The sequence below is a fragment of the Mesocricetus auratus genome, unplaced genomic scaffold (assembly GCF_017639785.1).
Source record: "Mesocricetus auratus isolate SY011 unplaced genomic scaffold, BCM_Maur_2.0 Super-Scaffold_100006, whole genome shotgun sequence".
Classification (NCBI taxonomy): Eukaryota; Metazoa; Chordata; class Mammalia; order Rodentia; family Cricetidae; genus Mesocricetus; species Mesocricetus auratus.
Window position 1 is genome coordinate 63,754,938 of NW_024429190.1, and position 22,435 is coordinate 63,777,372.

General features: G+C 38.3%; 1 protein-coding gene across 1 annotated transcript in view; it reads right to left on the reverse strand.

Annotated features, from left to right (window-relative positions):
* The window catches only part of LOC101823890 (transmembrane serine protease 11F), a 70,253-nt gene that overhangs the window by 18,481 nt on the left and 29,337 nt on the right, over positions 1-22,435 (reverse strand). Inside the window, exons 3-4 of the mRNA XM_040747293.1 lie at positions 6,073-6,227; positions 1,207-1,325 (exon numbers count right to left, since the gene is read on the reverse strand). Of these exons, the coding sequence (XP_040603227.1) occupies positions 1,207-1,325; positions 6,073-6,227 (274 nt within the window). The remainder of the gene's footprint in view (positions 1-1,206; positions 1,326-6,072; positions 6,228-22,435) is intronic.

A 22,435-nucleotide genomic window follows, 5' to 3' on the forward strand; every position in this document is an offset into this window, starting at 1 on the left:
CAATCTAGACAAGAATAAGTTCTCTGGAACCAGAGAATGCTGGGCTAAGCCTCCATTCCACTGTGTCCTCTTCTTGGAGGGTCTGTTATCACAATCTCCCAATTTTTAGATGAGGCTTAGCTTGCAGTGAAGAAAGTAGTCAATGAACTTCAATGGGAAAGTGATTTTCAGTAATAGTTTGTGTCTCATGCTTTTTTGTGTGTATTTCAAATGTCACATGCTTGATGTAGAAAGAAAATGAGAGGAACCTTAAGAAAGCTCCTTAAGCTTTATTGTTGTTTTAGAATAGTTTTTAAATCACAAAAAGGGTTTCAGTGAATGGTCTTATGGTGCATGGAATTAGATGAATATACAGCAAACAACACTAAGTGGTTAAACCACAAATGCTGAGGATGAAAACAATTATAAGCTCGCTTTTTCTTTTGTTTTGAGAATATAATTTAATTACAGCATTTCTCCATTCCCTTTCCTCCCTCTACATCCTCCTGTATATCCCTCCCTACTCTCCTTCAGTATACTTTATATATCCATAAATACAGTATGTTCAGTCCACCTACTGCTACCTGTATGTATATTTTCAGGGTTGACCATTGGCCACTGGACAAGCAACTGCAGTGATCTTCCCTAAGAAGGAGTGCCTCCCCCATGCCCAGGTTTTCACAGATGCTGTATTTTAACCTATCTTAACTCTGCTCCAAATAGCAGAGTTTTACACAAGTGGTTAGAGAAGTCCGTGGAAAACCCAATTACTGTGTGGCTCTGAGATTGTAGGTAGTCTGTAGACAGAGTAAGGTACTAAGAACATTGACTAGCTTTAATATTTCTACTGAGGACCATGACATAAGACATTGATTTAACTGTTCATAAATTGTTCTATGTAGTCATAATGCTGCATTTATCCCATCTCTTGGCTACTAATGAAAAATAACATATTATAATGATAATAAAACACAAAGAAAATGGGAAAATGATATTTTAAACACATATATTTTCAATATAGGTTTACATATAAAGGAACAACATCATTAACAAACATTGATGGGAAAGAAATGCACACAGCAGATAACTATTGCAAAACTTAATTAATAAACAGGGAAATGAGAATTAAATTATTAATTAGATAGAGACTGCCAGCACGGCAAATTTGAATAGCCAAATTGTTAAATTTTGAGAAGGTTGTAGATCAGCATTTCCCATTGTTCTTACCATTCTCTCGATTTGATGACTTCTTTCTATAAACTCTCTTGATGACCTCGTTCCATAATTTTCTTTGTATTTGATGTTTGTGACTTGAAAAGAGGCAAGGTAGTAGAATGACTTATCATCTGAAAGGCAAGGAGAATGGAAGATCCTGGGTTACACATACCAGGTTCTTTGTTCCCACCCCTTCTATTTCCATCTAGAACAAAACCCCCACTAAGTCTATTTCCATCTAGAACAAATGTTACTATAAAACTCAAAAACTCCATTGTGTAATTTCATCATTTCAGTCAGCTGAAGAACACTGACTGATACTCCTCTTGTAGATGCATATGCACATCAAAATTTTTCTAAATTTAGAAATTTAACATATAATGAAAAGCCAATACCAAAGGAAATCCTAAAGTCACGTTTTAGTCCCTCAGAGAACTGTTAACATGGGTTTTTCATGAACAGGGTATTCATGACACAATTTCCCGAGTTTTAAAAACTCTGTTCTCTTCATAAATCCCACTACCACCAGCAATCTAGTTTATATATGTGTCATGGAGAACAATATCTACAGCCTCCTTATGAGCATCCATCCCTGCCTCTTCTCCCATTCTCCACACAGTAGCCAGTGTCCAGATATGTCCTCAAGACAGATCTTTAGCAACACTACTTGCCCACCTGAAGCCTCCATTTTCCCATTAACATGGGAAGGAATCCCAACTCTTTTACTTTGACACACCACATCCTTACTTGTGTGGAACCTGTCTTCTTTTTTATCTTCTTTTCTGCATATTAGGAACTTGTGTTGAAGCAACAGCAAAAGTGTGTTTTTCTAGTCTGTATCCCCTAGAGATGTTTCTTCTACTATTGCTTTCTCTGAAAATCTGTTTCATAGGGTGTTCCCTACTGTATTCTTCCTGCTCTTGACATTGCATCTTTTCAAGATAATAGTTGGAGTGTCCACACTGAGCTAGCAGCCAAAATTGCACCTTGAAGGGCTCCTGCTAGGAGGATGTCAGGTGCTGGAGGGGAACTTTGACTACTTTTCATTCAAAGAGGAAGAAACATTCCGATGATATTAGCAAAAGGAACACAGTACCTTAAGAGCCCTGAACTTTTTTTATAAGTTACTGAATTAAGGAATAGCTGTTTTCATATTCTGCAGTTACTAAGTGTACAATATTTTATATTAAAATTAAATTAAATTTAAATTAAAATTTCCCATTTTAATTTAATTACAGTTTCATTTCAAAACCCTTTTTAGATTAAAAATTATATCAAAGACACCTAGAATGAGTAGGAATTCCCTTTATAAGAGAATAAACATATTCTAACACTAATACCTACAAGTGCTTGATGTTATTCCTTGGTTTGTTTTTTCTGTTTAAACTGTTGTTTAATCTGGTTAAGATAGATTACTACCATAATTTTGTACCTTCTTTTTGTTATTTATGAACTAATCCTAAGAATTTTTGAAGACATTGTCTCTCTATATAGCCCTGGCTGTCCTGGAACTCACTCTGTAGACCAGGTTGGCTTCAAACTCACAGAGATCCAACTGTCTCTGCCTTCAGAGTCATAAGATTAGAGGTGTGTACCATCATGCCCAGCTAGTATTTTTTTCTTAAAAATACAGTTTAGTTAAAGGTTGAAAAGGATGCATCAACAATGACTTTTTAACCTAAAAATCTATGCTCCATTTGATTGAATTTATGGTTTCATTTTTAAGATCATGGCTTAATTATTTTTCATGGGTGAGTGGATGAATGAATCAATATTTATCAAGCAGATTTGTTTTGGAGCAGACATTAAGTTCTAAACAATCACTTTTTACATGCAGTATCTTAATATACCCAAACTATATCTCTATGCATATCTTGTATAGAGAGGTTCTACTACTTATTTCAATGACAGGTTTTTTTCAGTGATGTCTATATCTATAATTCAATACATTTTCATATATTATAATATCAAAAAGTAAAAAGGTAATTTAAAAATCAATAAAATATAAAACACTTAGATATGATTGTTAACATTATTTTATAATTTTGCCTATGGGAATATTCCATATTTACATATAGGGTCTGGAATCAGCAAAATGATGATCCAAAACCAGGTTTCTCTGGTGATAAAACCCTGACATTTTTGAAACCGTGTACTGAAATTAAACCAAGTGCAAAGCAAAAGAGTTTAGTTTTTGAAATTATAATATAATTATATCATTTCCTCCTTCCCTTTTCTTCCTTCAAACCTCACATGTATAACCAACCCCTTGCTGTCTTTTAAATTTATGGCTACACACACACACACACACACACACACACACAAACGTATAAATGCATAAATACAACCTGCATGGTCTATATAATGTTACTTGTATGCATATGTTCTCAGGCTGACATTTGTTAGTGGATAACCAGTTGTTGGGATCTTCTCTGGGGAGACTATTTCCTCTATACTCAGTATTTTAAGTTGCCTGTAATTCTGTGTCTAGGGTTGCCAGTTGAGCATAATCATCAATTGGAATGTTGTAGAGCTGCAACGATGATTGCACTAAACACTTAAATCCTTATAACAACCCTAAAATACATTGTGTACTGTCTAATAATTGTAGTAGTCACTACATCATACTACAGTGGCACTGAGTTTGTCTGTATCTATTCTGGTAATTTTTGCAATGAAAAAGTTAGACAATTAAAGAGAATTTCTTAAAGCTTGGTTAATAGAAATTAACATTCCAGATCACTCAAGATGGTGGGTCTGAGATTAAAACCACGACACATCTGTCTCTATATCTCATCGGAAAACACAATTCCTACATTCCTGGAAGGAGAGTTAGTACTTCATATTGAGAAAACAAATGGGCTATCCCAAAGAAGATGAACACTTTATAGTTTTGAGAAACCAAGTATTAAAACAGTTTGAAAAATAAGGCTTATGAATTTTGTGAATGTGCAATTTTACAAACTACATCCTTCAAATTTTCATTTAACATTTTATACCAGCTTTACTATTACCCTATAACAAGAGAAAAACTTATACAAAATTATCATAAAATTGTAACTATCTAAATATTTGAAAAACAGCTAGTATGTAATTCCAATAAGTAAAAGTAATTCCAATAAGCAATTTAAAAGTCAACTATCTCTCCTAAAAAGGAGCCAACAATTTTCAAACCCACATTTGAATTTTCAGTTTGTTGTACAGATCAAATGATATGGTAGTAACTATGGTTTTATTCATTAATCTTTAAAGATACTAATATAATTATTAAAATATTTTGTAATTATTAAATATTTCATTAAGTTTTTCACTGGCAGAAAATTTTTGCAATATGCAGCTGGCAATGGACACTTGTTACAAAATTCCTGCCTGACTCCAGAGCTGCCTCAGAGCCCCCAAATAAACACACAATACTTATATTAATTATGAAACTGTTGACCTGTGTCTAGGGTTTCTTATTGGCTAGCTCTGCCTAATTACTATTTCTATTAATCTATATATTTCCAAATGGTCTTGTCTTACCAGAGAAAGGTGTGGGGACCTGTTACTCCTCTGGCGTCCTACATGTCGACAGCTCAGCCAGTGTCTCCTCAAAGAAGAAGCGATTTCCTGCTTATATACTGTTACTGCCTGAGTATATCACTTCCTGTCTGTCTGTACAGGACCTCTATGGTTAGCTAGTGGCAAGTTCCATTCTCTGACTTCCAGACAGGCTTTATTTGAGCAAGAAAGATATCATCACAGATACTCATCTACAAAGTATTCAAAATCAATTAAAAAGAAAGAAAATTAACCAACCAAGCCCTCCTCTAGCTAGGAGGACAAGGCAGTCTATGGAAACTCTAACAGTGGAGCCAGGGTTTATTCCTAGGTCATCTGTGATGCTATTTTTCCATGCTGTTAGGAATTAGTTCTGAGTTTTACCTTCTCCAGCAGTCATGAAATTATTTTAATTTCCTTCAGATATAATGTTGGCTTTGGCTTCCTAAAGATGTTTTGGGGGTAACATTTTTATATAATAAGCTTTTACTCTTTCTTTCCCTTCCCTTATTCTTTCTTCTAGCTCCTCTTCCTTCATCCCTTCCTCCCTCTCTCTCCTGTCCTTTTCCTTCCTTCCTTCCTTCCTTCCTTCCTTCCTTCATTTCTTCCTTCCTACCTTCTTTCCTTTCTTCTTCCCTCCCCTCATTCCTTCCTTCCTCCCTCCTTCTCCTTTGTCTCCTTCCTTTCTTTCTTCCTTCCTCCCTCCCTCCCTCCCTGTCTGTCTGTCTGTCTGTCTTCTACCTGCCTTCCTTCCTGCCATCCTTCCTTTGTTTCTTTCCATTTGTTCATTTCTTTATGGTATTGGAGATTTGAATCCACAACCTAGCATCTCCTAGGCAATTGTTCTTCTATTGGAAGTCATCGTCACCATTCTTTACTTCTTAAATTTTGAGACAAACTGTTCATTTGATGAAACCAACCTCGATCTTACTCTGTAACCCAAGCAGTCCTTGAATTCCTGCATCAGTCTCCTGAATAACTGGGACTAGTAGCTAACACTACTGAGTCATATCTACCACAGGCTTTCTGGAGGTAAGTCATCAATATATTGATTCTGAGAAGGGAAGTAAAGCTCATAACTTGATGATATTTGTCCTTAATTCTGAAGATAGTCTTTCGGTTTTAAAATTTCTTCTTTGTGCTTCATTTACATGTGCATATCTGTGGGGTATCTATTTAAAATTTTAATACTGAGAAATGTGTAATGCAGGCTTTCTGTTCTTAGCTCACTACACTTTTACATCAATAAAATATTATTTACCATTTCATGTCATCAAAATTTCAAATTATATGCAGCAGAGTGCACTTGTACAATAAAAACATAACCTGAAAACTTACCTTCAACAACAAAGTGAGTGACAATGCCAATTGTTATTCCTATGATTGCTACAATTGCCAATGTGAAAAGAGATAGTCGAATAGGGTCCCAAAATTGTTGCTGTCTTCTTTGATATTCAATTCGTGGGTATTCAGTTTCTGAAAATTCAACTGGTCTGAGATAAAAGAATGAAAAATAATAGTAATTCAATAGACTTCATCATGGTTCCTTCTTATATGCATTTCCTTATGTCTTCTTGCTTTGCTTTTATTGAAAATAGATTCAGTGGGTTTCCCAATCATATTCTTGACCCACAAAGACAGTTGACTCGAAGTTGTAGGAGCTCACGAAATCTTGACTGACAGGTGGGGGGGGGCTGCATGAGATCTAATTAGGCCCTCTGCATGTGAGTGACAGTTTTGTAGCCTGGTCTGTTTGTGGGACTCCTAGCAGTGGGACCAGGATCTATTCCTAATGGATAAGCTGGCTTTTTGAAACCCATTTCATATAGTGGGATGTCTTGCTCAGCCTTGATATGGTGTAGAGGGGGCTTGGTCCTGTCTCAACTGAATGTGACAGGCTTTATTGACTCCCCATGGGAGGCCTTTCTTTTTCTGAGGAGTGGACGGAAGTGGGTTGGGCAGAGAGGGAGGAGGAACTGTGGTTGGTATATAAAATGAATAAAATAGATTCAATGCAGAGGCTCTAAATGGGAAGTCTCCACTGGATCCCTCAGAAGTCAGGGAACCCCACAGAAGAGAGGGAAAAAGATTGCAGGTGTCAGAGGGGATAGAGGACACCAGGAGAACATGGTCCACCAAATCATGCCTTTCTTATGTTCATTTCTTTGTCAAATAATTTGTATTGCTAAGTAGTCCTGGGTCACTTAATTTTCAATGAGAACACTGCAGTGTGCATATCCTCCCCAAACCACAAGCACACTACACATTTTTGTTAACTTCTCTCAATGGGATGAATTCTTTGCACTGTTTTGTGTGTGTGTGTGTGTGTGTGTGTGTGTGTGTGTGAGTGTGTGTTTGTGTGAGTGTGTGTGGCATCCTGGAAATTTAAATGATTGGTAGTGAAATACAAAGCCTAAATTTGAAAATGTATGCTAGCTATATAAGCAAGATTTTAAGTACAATTTCGCATAGTTCCATCCATTGTAGTTGGTTAAAAATAAAAGACTTTAATAAGACTTTAAAATCTTAATGGTTTTTTTTGTAACCATATGGGGCTAGAGAGAGAGAGAGCTCAGTGGTTAAAAGCACTTGCTGCTTGATTTCCAGTACCCACGTAGTGACTCACAATCACCTGTAACCTCAGTTCCAGGTTATCCACCTCCCTCTTCTGGTATATGGTGGTACTGCATTCATGTGGTGCACAAATACACATTAGCAAAACACCCATACACATAAATAAAATAAATTAAATACAAATTAGTTTTTTTAAGTAACATCATCACTTTACAAGACATGCTCAGGGTTCTTTGTATTTTATTGGTTTCTCCAGCAAAATCTCACAGCTTGTGAGTTATGCTTGATGGCATTCCAGTATTCAGGGCACCCAAGACACATCCCACTTGTTTGTCCCAGTTCCCTGTTACATTACTTAAGTCTTCTAGGGACAGGATATCACTTAGATCATCTTTTCCTCACACAAAAGTTGCTATTTACTTAATTTCTGATTCCTCAAAGAGCATCCAGTGCTATAAATTTTTTGAAAACATTTAATTTTATTTGGCAAATATGTAATGAAAATGTCCACTAATATAAACTCAGTACTCATGTTGTTACCTATGATATTAAAGTGCTTCACAAATCATTGTGTTTACCTAAAGGTTTTCATATGTACTTTGCTTTTAGCATTCTCATACTTTAGTAGAGGGGAAAGAAATGGAAACAAATGGTTGCATCTCAATTTTTAAAAGTTTATATCAGAAACACCCTTTTGGAAGGTTGACAAAATTTGGCATATTTTGTCAATAAGGCTATGTTACTTTTGTGTTTATGTGTGATTGTGTTTGTGTTTCTTCATTTGTTTGTTGAGACAGGCACTGATTACATAGCCTTGACTGACTTGTAACTCATTATGTAGACAAGATGGGCTTTTTAACCCACAAATATCTGGGTTGATCCCTGCCTCTGCCTTGAGGGTTCTGGGATTAAGGGGTGCATTGCCGTGCCCATCTTAGGCTATATGAAAACTCTGAGGAATAAAGTTCACTAAAAAGAAAAAAAGAAAAAGAATAGAGAAAACAGAATGTGATAAAGAAAAATTAAAAGGGTGAGATGTGAGAAAATGCTCACCACTAATCATTAGCTTCAGAAATAAAAATATAAATAATATAACTACAAAATTGCCTTAGGGGATTTATGTTCTGCAAAGTGTATGCAGACAGCAATCCTTTCCAATAATACAGTACTAAAATAGGACAGAATATAGTAGGTTGCAGTCAACTTTAAGTGTGAGGGTTATAATCCTAAAGAGAAGTGGAAAGTTCCCTGCAGGAACTGGGGAAACAAGGTTTGAATCAGATGGGACAAATCACATGGGTATGAACAGGAGTGGATTAGGTGAGACGTGGACAGGTAGAGGTCATTGGAAGATCCAAGAGAGAAGTGGCAAATGCCTGGATTGTGGTTGCAGTGTGGAAAAGGAAGGAAAACAGGTCCAGCTCTAATCCTTGAACCTTATGGGGTGTGGGACAAAGAAATGATTAGCAGCTCAATAGTGTGAATATCTGGGCAAATTACTGTGCTCTCAGGAAAGAGGAAGACAATTAAAGGAAGAGGAAGTGCTTCCAAATAGCTATCAATAATGCCAATGTGGTGCTTTGCCTGAGCCAGCTGGAAACAGTGTCTGTATTTTTCTTTTATCACCAATGTTTATTTGTTTCAATGAAAGCAACTCTTAACTATGAAGCTGCTCAACCCAGAAGAAAAATTCTCACATTCCTGTGAGCAATGTAATCCTTCTCACCCACAACATACCTATTTCTAAAATCCGTGTCACTAAGTATTCTTGATTGCTTATTTTGTGTGTGTTTCTGGTATTGTCATTCATTTGTATTCTTAGTCCCTATTTCTCTATTTTCTTGATTTCGTTTCTGCAGACTGACACTTTCAAAATCAGGAGAATCAAATTTTACCAAATTTCTTGTGATGATAGTTAACCATCAAAGCATAAGATACACAAATGAGACTTGTTTTTTTTATCACAATCATTTAATTTTGAAACAAATTTCTTCTATCATTGACTACTTGCTTTCAGTCTAATAGGACTCAAATGATAAATTCTTTCCCATAAAACTTGAAGTGAGTTTTACCTAATATGTTTGTGCTGTGAAGTACAGACTACAGGAACAGCAGGAAGCTGCCACCCAATCACTTGGGAAGTAATGCTCATCATCTTATGGTTTTGATAGGAATTTCTTCCTCAAGTGATCCATGTGTTGGAGACTTGGTCCCCAGATGATGGTGTGTCGAGAAGAAAATGTTCTTTGTCATGCCACAATCTTCACCATTACCATATTCTAAGAACAAGGGTCAAGTCCACTATGGACAATGCCTCTGAAACCATTTGTCAGTGTAAACCTTTCTTCCTCTAAGCTGTTTATTCTAGAGGAGGGAAAGGGTTCATAAAAACCCAGCACAGTAATACTCAGGAGAACTGGCCCTGCCCCTCACCCACTCCACCACTCTGGAGAATGGACCTGGCACCTCCCCAGGCAGCACAGTTGAGCTCTCCCTGCTGGCAAGGGTTCCCATGAGCCAGTCTTAAATACACAATAGTAGGAGAGCTGGCCCCACAATCTGCCTTGTGGTGGCATGGGCGAGGGAGAGCTACCCACTTGCTCCTTGAATCTGGCCACCACTACAAGCAGGAAAAACTGGCCCTGGTATCATGAGAGTGGGAAAGCTGCCCCTGCCCCTAACCAGCTGCAGCACTTAGGAGAGTAGGCCCTGCACCTAACCCAGGTAACATAATAGAGCTGACCACATTGACAGAGGCACGGGATATCTGATGCCCTGGAAGGCATAGCGATGGGGGGGGCGAGAGTTTTACCCACCGTATGGTGGAGTGAGCACGGGGAAAGATGACCTTTGCCCTTCCTCACCCCTTCCTGCTTGTGTTGGGTGGGGGAGCTGGCCCTGAGGTCATGACAATGGGAGAACTGGCACTACCTGGTAATGGCAACAGCACCCAGGAGAGCAAGCCCTGCACCTTCCTGAGGCAGCATAAGAGAGCTGACCCTGTTGGCAGGGGTGGGCCTGGGGGGGCCATGACAGCAGGAGTACTGACCCCACCCCCTCATCTACCATGTGGTGGCATGAGTGAGAAAAAAATACCCTCCCTGGGGCCAAGAGAGTATGAGAACTGGTTCTGGCCCTCACCAGTTGCAGCACTCAGGAGAGGGGACACACATGGCACCTGACCTGGGCAACACACTAAAACTGACCCTGTTGGTGGGAGTGCAGGTAAGCCAGGCCTATGAGCAAAAGAGCAGAAGCTCCCCACTGACCATTCCCTCATGCCCACGGGATGGCAAAGGAAAGGGAAATATGCCCTCCCCCAACCCCTTGCCACCTGAGACAAGTGGGAGAGTCAACCTCTGGGACATGAAAACAGAAGAACTTGTCCTGCCCCTCACCCAGTGAAGCAATATGGAAAACCAGTCCTGCACCTTGCTTGGGCAAAATAGTAGAGCTACCCCTGGAGGTGTGAGTTCAGGCGAGCAGGACCCAAGGGCATGAGAGCAAGAGAACTGAACCCACTTCTTGCTGTCTACTGCATTGGGTGAGCTAGCCAGGACAGTGCTGGAGAGCTTGCCTGGGTAGTGATGATCAGGGAAAGGTGGCTAATCCAGCTACCACTCAAGACCAGAACTATGAGGTAGCCCACACCTACACCCACCTCATGTATGAACTGTTGGAGCATGTGAAGGGGCAAGACATGCAGATCCAATGCTACAGGATCTCCATGACACAACGCAACAGTAGGATATCCAAGATGAGTCCCAGTGAGGGCCCAGTATAGATAATACAGCAGAGGCCAGAGACCTTGAACTGGACCAATAACCCATTACTATGAACATTTACAATTAAAATTTATGGACTAAAGGATACACTGTGTGAGTCACTGGGCCACACTCTATCTCCCATGCAAGATTTTGTTTTATTTGTTTCTTTGTTTGTTAGGGGAGTTTTGTTTTGTTGATTGCTCTTTGTATGTTCGGTATATTAATCCTCTGGTAGAAGTATAGTAAGCAAATGTTTTACATTCTGAAGGCTGAAGTGTCACCTGAAGTTTATACATATTAGTTCAATTTTTTTAGCAATACAATTATTTTTATTATTAATTTTCCTTTTGAGGGAAAAGCATGCTTTCTTTCATTTCTTTTTAACAGCACCTATAAAAATGAGTATATTATTCTGAGATTCCATATATACACACATACATATATATTTACACACACACACACACACACACACATGCATGTGTGTATATATGAGAGGGGTTGGAATGTTAGACTGTCAAAACATCAACTGCATCACATTAATAGCTACTGAAGGCAAAGTAGGCTACACATGATAGAATTATATAATTAGTTCAACTTTGATAAATATAGTTTTCTTTTCATGCTATTTAAATCCCTAGTGCCTTTAAATATTCCTATTATATCTCCTGACTTGAGCATGAAATTCACATGTGTGAATTAGATGCTAAATAGAAATGTCTTACAATTTCTAAGTACTTTGTGTTACCTCTGTTTGAAGGAAATGAATTAATCATGGTCGCTCTCTAGCTTTCTCAGAGGACATCCTGTTTGTTTTGCTTTTATTTTCTTTACGTTAAAATAAAATGGAGACAAAAACTAGGAAATACATAAATAAAGAGGAAAAGTATAACCCAAACACAATCCACTGTTAGAACCATCTTTTGGATGTTAAATGGAAAAAAAGGATATATCCTCCAAATTGACCTTTTTATTGTTTATTTTTTTAATATTTTACATTTTAAATTCAAATTTTATTTAAACATATTTACATCACTTTCCCCCTAATCTGTCCTTCTTCCAGCTCCTCCTACATCTGTTCCCCACAATCTCTCCCTTACGCTCAGACTGACAGTCTCTTTTTGTTTGATTATCAGGGTTGCATACACATGTACATATGCACAAATATATGAAAACTTTACATAATGGAAACAAGCAGGTACACTGAGCTCATTTCCCCTTTGCTGTGATCATCACTCTAGTTAATTTTAGACATTTGTTTTCAATGCTTTTTTCTGTTTATGATTTCATCTTTAAATGTAATTAATTCTTCAGATGACCTGAGAGCTATTGAAAAGACTATTATCATATTTTGTTTAGTGTAATCTACATGTTGGTGTAATTACTGTCAGAGTTAATCATTCAAGTTATTTTTAAGTTCATGTTGATTATTGTTTTTTCAAGTAAAGAACAAGCATCAGCGATATAAATCTGTTAGTCATTGTCAGACTAGTTCAGCTGACTCTAAGCTCAGTCTATCTGCAAATCCAAAAAAATAAATCTTTATCACAGTGAAGGTAATACATGTGGAACAAAAGTCTTTAAAGCATAAGTCTTCTGAGTTTACAAAGCCACCAGAGTTTTTATTCTATCTTTATCTGTTGATACTTTAATTTGTAACTGAGTAAAAAGGCAGTGCTGTGAATCTTGAGATGTGATGTAAGACATCTACCACCTTCTGAAGTCATTGCCATTAATGATCATCTTCAATCAAACATAGAATTAAACCCTTTGGAACTTTGCATAAAAATAAATCCTTAACAGCTGTGGTAATAAAGTACATAGGGAAACTGTTAAAAAAAAAAAGGAGCAGAAACCCAACTTTTCAGGTCTTCATTTGAATGTGTGTTGGCTCTGTCCCCTCCCTGTTTCTGATTCTCTGGGAAATCCCTCATCTACCTAATTAACATGTGTTAGTATCCCCTAATTCTCAGGATTGCTGTGAGGACTAAATTGCTTAAGGATTTCTTTATTAATTTCCTTCCTTTTTATTGTGTGAGCATTTCATACATGTGCACACTGTGTTTCTATCAAATCCATCCCCCGTTTTATTTCCTCTTCCATTTCCTCCTCCATCTTCCCACCACTCTTCTCCCCTTTCATGTGTTCTGCATTTTACTCCCACTGAGTGTGCTTAGTGTTGTCTGTATTGCATGGTTTAGGACCATCTCCTGGAGCATGGGTAGCTTTTCATGGACCACATTCCTGAAGAAAATGTACTTTCCATTTCCAGCATTCATTAGATGTCAATAGCTCCTCAGATAGGGGTGGACTTTGTAGCTACCCCTACCATGCTAGGATTTTGGTTTTTTTTTAACTTTTTTATTAAATTAGAAACAATCTTATTTCTTAATTTAAATTAGAAACAAGGTTGCTTCACATGTCAATCCCAGGTCCCTCTTCCTCCCACCCCCCACTGACCCCCATCCCATCCCTCTTCAGCTACATAGAAAGGGTGAGGCCTTCCATTGGGGATCATCAAAGTCTGTCAGATCACTTGGAGCAGGGCTTAGACCCTCCCCCATGTTTCTAGGCTGACAGAGTATCCCCCTATGGGTAATGGGCTCCCAATGTCCATTTGTACACTAGGGATTAATACTGTTCCATTTCCAGAGGTCCTATAACTGCCCTGGTCTCCTAACTGACACCCACATTCAGGGGTCCTGGCTCTATCCTATGCTGGTTTCCAAGCTGTCAGTCTTGGGTTCATGAGCTCCCCCATATTCAGGTTAGCTGTTTCTGTAGGTTTCCCCCAGCCTGGTCTTGACCCATTTGCTCATCACTCCTCCCTCTCTAAAACTGGATTCCAGGAATTCGGCTCAGTGCTTAGCTGTGGGGTCTTTGCTTCTGCTTCCATCAGCTATTGGATGAATGCTCTAGGATGCATACTAGGATTTTGTATGGTTTGATAGCTTTTTCAAAGAGCATTGGTGTTACTTTCCCTCCCCTACACTCCTACCCTACCCTCTTTCCCATACTTCACTTAATCCTTCTTGATCATTACTCACCAATCCCTCTCTATACTACTATATCTTCTATCTCCTCTTCCTTGAAAGATGAAAGCTTTAAAGAATTATATAATAAGACTTGACAGAAACCATACATTTCATTCAGAAAAAGAACAGTATGTCATACTGCTTTTTATATAGCCCTGACAAAAATATCACTGTCTTTTATATGAATGAATGATAGTAAATAAGAGAACTGAAGTCTGTACCTAGTTCCAGGAGAAATTGTTTATAGGAAAAATCTGAAGTATATTAAGAATTATTCTTTAGATTCAAATAATTATTTTAAAGGTGCAGAGGAGGAGGAGAAAGGCATGAAGGACCAAGAAGGTCAAGGATACCATGGGAAGGCTCACACACTCAACTAACCTAGGTTCATAGGGCCTGATAGAGAGTGAACTGACAACCAAGGAGCCTGCGTGGGAATGACCTAAGCACTATGCATATATGTGACAGTTGTGTAACTTGGTCCTCTAATGGGGCACCTAACAGTGAGAACAGGGCCTGTGTTTGACTCCTTTACTGCCCTTTGAGACCCTACTTCTCATCTTGGGTCACCTTGCCTAGCCTTAGTACATGGGGAGGTGCTTAGTCTTACTGCAACTTGATATGCCATGCTTTATTGATACTCTTAGGAGACCTGCCTGTTCTTGGATGGAGACAGAAGATGAGGGGATTGGGGGGATGGAGGGGAAATGGGGAAGAGAGACTAGGAGGGAAGGTTGGGGAGAGGCTATGGCTGAGATGTAAAATACATACATATGTACATACATACATAGACAAGTTTAAAGATAAAGGTTTGTGTGTTTTCGAAAGGAAGAAGGGAAGGGAGAATAGAAGGAAGGAAGGAAGGAAGGAAGGAAGGAAGGAAGGAAGGACCAGATGCCAATAAAGACAAGTACCCACAGTGATCCAGTCTCTCAGAATGCCTCTGTAACATTTTTTTCAGAATTCTACATCCAGAACAACTTCAAAGCTACTAACTGAGGTGGTTCAGCCTCACAGACTACTCCAGCCAATACTTCATATAAGTTCTACACTTTCTCATCACACAGAACTAACAAAGCTAGGTCTCCCAGGACTTGACCATTATCCCAATTTTCTCAGTGTCCCCCAAATATGCCTTTGTACTGATCCCCAACCATTCACAGTAGCCTTGAGTCCACAGAATGAACAGTACATCACAATAGGATGAATGTCCTCAAGATTATGGAACTGACACATTTACTCTGCAGGGAAACTTGAAGACTAGTCAACTTTCTATCTTCCACCCCTAATCCTACCACCCTGTCACCTGATGACAGATGTCCTTCTGTATGTTTCTCTTATTAGTTGATGAATAAAACACTGCTTGGCTGATAGAGGCAGGGGGACAGGCAAGACTAGGAGATGAGAATTCTGGGAAAGGTAGGCAGAGAAAGACGCCATGTGGAAACTGGGAGGATAGGATGCACCAGGCATCTCCAGTAGGATAAGATCATGGACAAATATATAGATAAACAGTTATGGGTTAATAGTTAAGACAGAGCTAGCCAATAAGAAGCCCTAGCCATTGACTGATAGTTCATAATCAATGAAGTATCTTAGTGTGCTTATTTGGGGCTGAGAAGGGTGGCGGGAACTGGCGGGACAAGAAAAATTCAACAACTGTCACCAGTGGCCCTATTCTATTCAGTGCATGATTCCAAGAACCTGTGAACTGATCCACTATGCTGTGCAAACCTCCAACAAATTCACAGCATTGCCTCCACAAAATCCTGTTGTGTATCTCAATGCGCTTTCAGACACACTCAGTCTGATTATATCTTTAAAAAAAATCACATGGCACTACATTCCAGTACTCACCAGTTAAGCACCTTGCCCAATAAATACTCATATTTCATTGGAAGAAAATGTCTTTCCTTCAAAAGGCCCTCCGTGAAATTGAAAGTAGTGGCAATTTGACTTCACAGATATCAATATAGAGAATCAATAAATGCATTCAAAGGAACACAGCAATATTCTAGAAATAGTCTCCAATGTTAAATAAATCTTTAATGTGCTGAAAAGATAATTCAAAATTATTTGAGTGGACTCAAAAAGAAACAAGTAACTAAGATGAACAATTCAACAATAACAGTAATATAATGATCTTAATGAGTTCAATGCATCCATGTATATTACCATACATAGCACATTATACAAATATATAATATATTCATTATATATAAGGAATTAAAACTAAAAACAAATCATGGAAACAGAGAATTCAGTAGTTGAAATAAAACACAACTGATGGTTCCAACAAAATAGCAGACAGACTACATCAAGTGGAAGAGTTTCTGAACTTGTATATAGGTCTTTTGAACTAAATCATCAGACATAGATGCAGGACAAGTGCTGATTGCTTTGCTGCATGGTTTCAAGTATGAATGTTTTCAAATGATTGTTGCCAGTGTGTGAAAATCTATAAAATGCTGCTTCCTTCTCTGGGATGACTGGAACCTGAGATTCTGTCTTTGCCTCCTTGATCTGCTGTATACAATAAATGTTCTTCCTCAATTTAGATTTTATATAAATTAAATGTGCTGTTTCCAGGTTGCTATTACTGATGGTGTGTATCCATCGCAGTGCATGCTCCAGATAGATCTCAGCTTTTCTGTTCTTAGGTTTATGTATCTGCCCTTTCTTCATTCCCCTGTGGATCCAGTTAGGTTTCAGGACAAAATCATGTAGGATGCAGCAAGGAACACTATAGTAATGTAACTATATATTAATTTTTAGAAACCTAAATTAAATATATAAGTCTATGTGTGTTGAGAATAGGACATTGTCTCATTCACTGAGCACATATTCATTAAACATGCACTCTGTTCCAGACACTATTTTAGGTACAAGAGATTCAGCATTAATACCTTAAGTCTTCCCTTGTGATTTCTAGTAGGAAAGAAGACGGTGGACAACAGACAAGTTTATATAGCAATGTAAAACAGTAGGGAAGAGGACAGAATTAGCACAGTGTAAGGGAGGTGGTTAGGTCACATTGGACAGGAAAGAACATTTGAGTGGACAAATGGAGATGTGAACAAAGTGAAGAATAGAGTCATGTACATATCTAAGGTTTGTTCTTCAACCAACAAAAAAGAATGATGAGTCTAAGGGGATTAAAGTTGGAGCAGTGATGCATTTGCAGAAAACAGAAGTTCAGTATAGATAATGTATAGTGCATCTGGGTGAAAAGAAGATAATTGGGACATTCAAACTTATAAAAACAGATTATAATTTGTAACCCATCAGGTCACAGTAAAGATGTTATATAATTCTCAGTAAGAAAGGAAGCCATTATGGAGTTTTGATCTGTGGACTGGAATAATTTCTTTACAAGGATCACCTTCTCGAGAATGCAATAGACCAGGACAGGATGTGATAAGTACACACAGCAAACTGTCAAGAGTACCATAGCAGTAACTTGGGAGAGATGATGGTGGCATGAACTCAGACATGATCAGTAAGATAATATGTGCTTGGAATCACAATAGCTTTTAAAGTCATCTCTGATGGAATTTCCAGAAAGAGACTTAAAGAGGGTTCTAGACTCCCTAGTAGGAATTCTACCTGTATAAAAATCTCATCCCAAGGCAGACCTCTGAGACAGAGTAAAAACTTCCCTGCTGAATTCCAAATTGACATACAAACCCTTTAGCAAGATTTCAAAATTCATGTGTGATACAAAACTTGGAAGCTGATCTGTAACATGAAACTGATTCACCTTTATCAGCCTTTTCCCTGTATGCTCCCAGGAAACACATCTCTGTTTTTAACTATCATCTCCATGTAGTCTTTTCACATCTAGGGACCAACATCCAGGTGATGGCTATAGTTGTGAGCCACTGTCTTTCTCAATGCCACAGAAGAGATAAGTATTAGTCAGAGTTCTGTCAACATAACAAAACACCGGAGTCAGTAACAAAATAAAATAAGAGACTTATTTTGGCTCAAGTAGTTGAAGCTCTCAGTACATGGTTGGTTCATTCCGTTGCCTTTGGACCTGCAGAAGGGCAGTACATCACTGCGAGGGTTACTGGTGGAGTAAGGGCAGCTAGGAAGTCAAAGAGAGGAAGCTGAAGATCCACCTGAATGCTTTTTTCTCCCACTAAATTAATCCTATTTAATTTCACCTATCAAAGGTTCTGTGAACCCTCAAAAATACCAAGCCCTGCCCTTAGCAGACATTCAAGATTCAAAATATTCTAAGGAAGTAGAGGGTGACAGACAAGCTAGTTTTTGAAAGTGAGACCTGCTTTCTCTGAGACTAGCTGCTAATACTAATGTTATTCGGAAGTATAGAGGAAGGACTGAACTTCCTTCTCAGTTTTACCTAACAGCCATATGAAATCAGAATTTACAGTAAAACATAACCCACAGTTAACTCAATTTAAGCACCAATGCTAAAATTATCTGTATTCTAACAACACTGAGTGTTATTCTGGTCTAAAATATATTCTATATAATGATAAAAATTTAAGGTTATAAAGACCTATTTCAGATTAACAAAATATTTACACATCCAGTCCTTCCTGTAAGCTGTTTACAAGAGTGACCTACCAAGAAAACTTGAATTAAATCAGGTGTAAACTGAACTTAAAAGATTCTTCCCTACCATACTGCGTGAACTTCATTCACTATTGTTAGTTTTTAAGGTTAAATTTCTATTTCAAAAGGGGATTTTTCTTTTCTTCTTTGTCCTTCTTAAGCACAAATCAGACCTGCTAAGTTAAAACCAATTACAGTCAAACTGGAGGACTCCAGGTAAAACATTCCTCCATAACCTCTCAGCTTGAATCCAGCCCTTCAGGAATATCCTATACTGTCACTGTATCCATACTAAGTACAGATGTGATTAGTTACAAGGATGAAGCCTTACCTATCCCCCTGTGTGCTTGAGACAAGTAACTAAAGACAAAATTTGTCTGCTCAGGTATACCCAATAGACAGCTCTCAAATGCTCAGAGATCTAGAGAATATGGCATTTATAAGGTTTTATTAAAAGGCTTTTCATAGCAGAGAGACATGCCAGCTCCTGGCAACACCCCATTTTCTCCAATGAAGAGAGAGAGGGCTCCACATTCAACTTGCTTTGTAAGTAGCAGATCTAGCCACTGAGCAAACCTGCCTTTCACCTCAACCACTGCAAAGAATTCTTCAGACAGTGGACAACAGGACATTGAGGAATCAACTGCCGCAGTTGCCAAAGTCAACAGTAGGCTGGACTTCCTAAAAACTCCTAATCCACAGGATCTTCTGAAGCCCGGCAGGCCTGGTTCTAACAGCAGACAGCAAATGGGGCCCTGAAGCCTCTGTCCTTGACAACTATGGAGGACCCTGGGAGAGGCTGTCCAGGCAGCCAGCTAGTAATATCTGTCATTTTTTAAATCATTAATTCAGATAAAATTTATTAAATGACATACTCTAGATATCCCCTATGTAGAAGGAAGTGGCGATAGGGTGGGAGGCTGGGGGGGGATGGTGGGGGGTGCGGGAAGAGGGGAGGGAGAGGGAACTGGGATTGACATGTGAAACAAGCTATTTAAAAGAAAAAAAAATAAAAAAAGATACAAAGCTTAAGATGTGAGGATCTAAAAATGTTTCAGGAAATAATAAAGCAACTTAAGGTATACAAGTATAATTTATCCGATTCCTTTCTCAACTTATGTTACTGATCATAGTCTTAACATTAATCAATAAAGTTCTGATAAGCTATTACTCCGACTCCAACAGAGTACTAACCACAATACTATACCACTATACAATCATAACTGCAAGGTCAATACTCTAAATTCCCTTTGGTCATTTTCTAACTATGACTTCAAAGGTACTATTCATACTATTCATATTAAAATTTTCTGTCACAGTTTTCCAGATGGAAGAAAGAGTGCTAATGCTTTCAACCAAAATCACTTCTGACATGGGGACACTGCTGTTTCTACCATGCAAATTTCAGTTCAGATCATAAACAGTGGAAATGCTAATGTGTCTAAAATTCATGCTTTTCCAAACTCAAAGTATTCTTATAAGTTCTAGGAAGTTCAGTTGGATTCACTCCGAACAGGCCAGCTGCACTCCAGATAGGTACTGTCAATAAACAGCACAACCCCCACCTTTCCCTGGTCCTGACACCCTGACCTTCAATCACAGGACCTAAGAAAAACTTTTTTCCTAACCCTAACCTTGCCCTCTGCTCTGCCAACATCTTCCCAGGTTTAAGAGATGGCGCAAAGTTCCATGCAGCTGGACCACAGTGAAGCAACCAGCTACCCCAGGACATGGCAGCACCACAGCTCTCTCAAGTCCCCCAAAGATGGCCAAACCTGCCAGGTCAGCAGGAAGTAATCTAGAGAACTTGATGCCTTCATTCCCTAATGTGCCATGCCTAACTCCTCACATTTCGATAATAAAAGAACGGAGGAATGTTGTAATTCAGGCACACAAGTCCTGCCTCTTAGGAAGACAGTACCCTTGTGCTGTATGCAGGTGCAAAGGTCCCTTTAAAAGACAAGCTCCACTCTGGCTCTCTGTCTTTCCACCATTTTTCTGAGGAGGCTGATAGGTCTCTGCCTCTCTGTTGCCCCCTTCTCTCCACTTTCTCTCTCCCTTCCCCCACTCTCTTCCCTTCCCCAATAAAACTTCCTTGCCATGTAAGTTCTGCCTGATGGCATAGTTGTCCCTCACCCACCATGGGACCCTTCCAAGGTTCCCATGGTGCCATGTTCATCACACTTAGTCTTCAAACTCCTTCCTGACTTCCCAGTCTCTTTTCCTGTTAGTCATCCTGATAAGGGTTTTTTAGATATGCATTCCCAGCTTTTACATCTATTCCTTTGGTCGTATTTTCTTAGAGACATGCAAAAAGGATTGAATACTTTAGTCACATTCCATTCATTTAAGAAATACTTGCCACCTACCGTGTGCCTTGCACTGTTGTAGGCACATGTTATTGACTAATAAACAAACTAAAGTCCTTGTGGTCAAATAAATTAAAATAATCTGTTTATTTACACTTTCCTCTACTAGAAAACCTGAAAGTTATACCCACCCTTACTGTCACAGGAAATTCTAGGGACACACAGATGAAGCATTTTTCATACATCTTTCATAAGTTGATAAATATGGACAAGAGTTGCTTAGGAGCTGATTTTCAATTAGAAAACCACAGCACTCTGAGAATGTTAAAACTTCTACTCCTCATTTGGAATGAGGACTTTGCTTGGTGAACCAAATGTCAGCTATGGACATCTCATTTTTTATAAAAGTGTCAAAGGTATAGACTGGAAAAGAAATGGTACAGAAAAAAGAAATCATACAGGAAAAATTGCATACCCACCTGCAAAAAAAAAAAAAAAAAGGAATTGGATTCCTGTCTTGCATCCTAAACAGATATCAAATAAAAATGGATCAAAGTCCTTATTTCAAAACCAGGAATGCTGAAACTGCTAAATGAAAACATAGATAAAATACTTCAGGACTTCCGTTATAGGCAGCAAAATTCTGTGTATAACCCCATAAAAGCTTAGGAAACAGGCAAAAACTGATAAATAGTTTTGCATAAAATTCAAAGCTTCTGCATAGCCAAAACACCCACAAAATTGAAAATATAGCCTGTGGAATAAAAGAACGGTATTTGCCAGCTGTATTTCAGATGAAGTGTTTAGTGTCTAGAAAATATAAAGGACTAAAAAAATTATAAAGTTAAAAATCTGAAAATAATGACCAACAAATGGACCAATGATCTAAGCAGACAGTTTTAAACAAAAGAAAAAAGACAGAAAAGAAAAGGAAATATAAATGGCCAAGAAAGACTTTCATAAGAACTGTTCAACATCTCTAGCCATCCCAGACATAACAAAAATTTAAACTATTTTGAGGAATCATCTTATCCTAGTCAAGATTGCTCACCATCAAGAAAACAAATGCAACACATGTTGGAAAGAATGTTCTGAAAGAATTATCCTTGACAGCTGTAGGTGGGAGAATAAACCAGTGCAGTCATTATGGAAATCTGTGTGGAAGCATCTCAAAATACTAAATTAGAACTACCGTATGATCCATCCATACTCCTGGGTGTACAATCAAAAGATTCTACATCATACTGTACAGAAACTTGCACATCTATGTTTATAGCTGTTCTTTCCACAATACCAATTAGGTGGATAATGAAAACATGGTACATATAGACAATGCAGTTTCATTCAGCTATAGGGAAAACTTGAAAATGTAAAACTTGCAGGTAAAGAGATAGAATTGGAAGACACTAAGTGAACTAACCCAGGTTCTCTTACG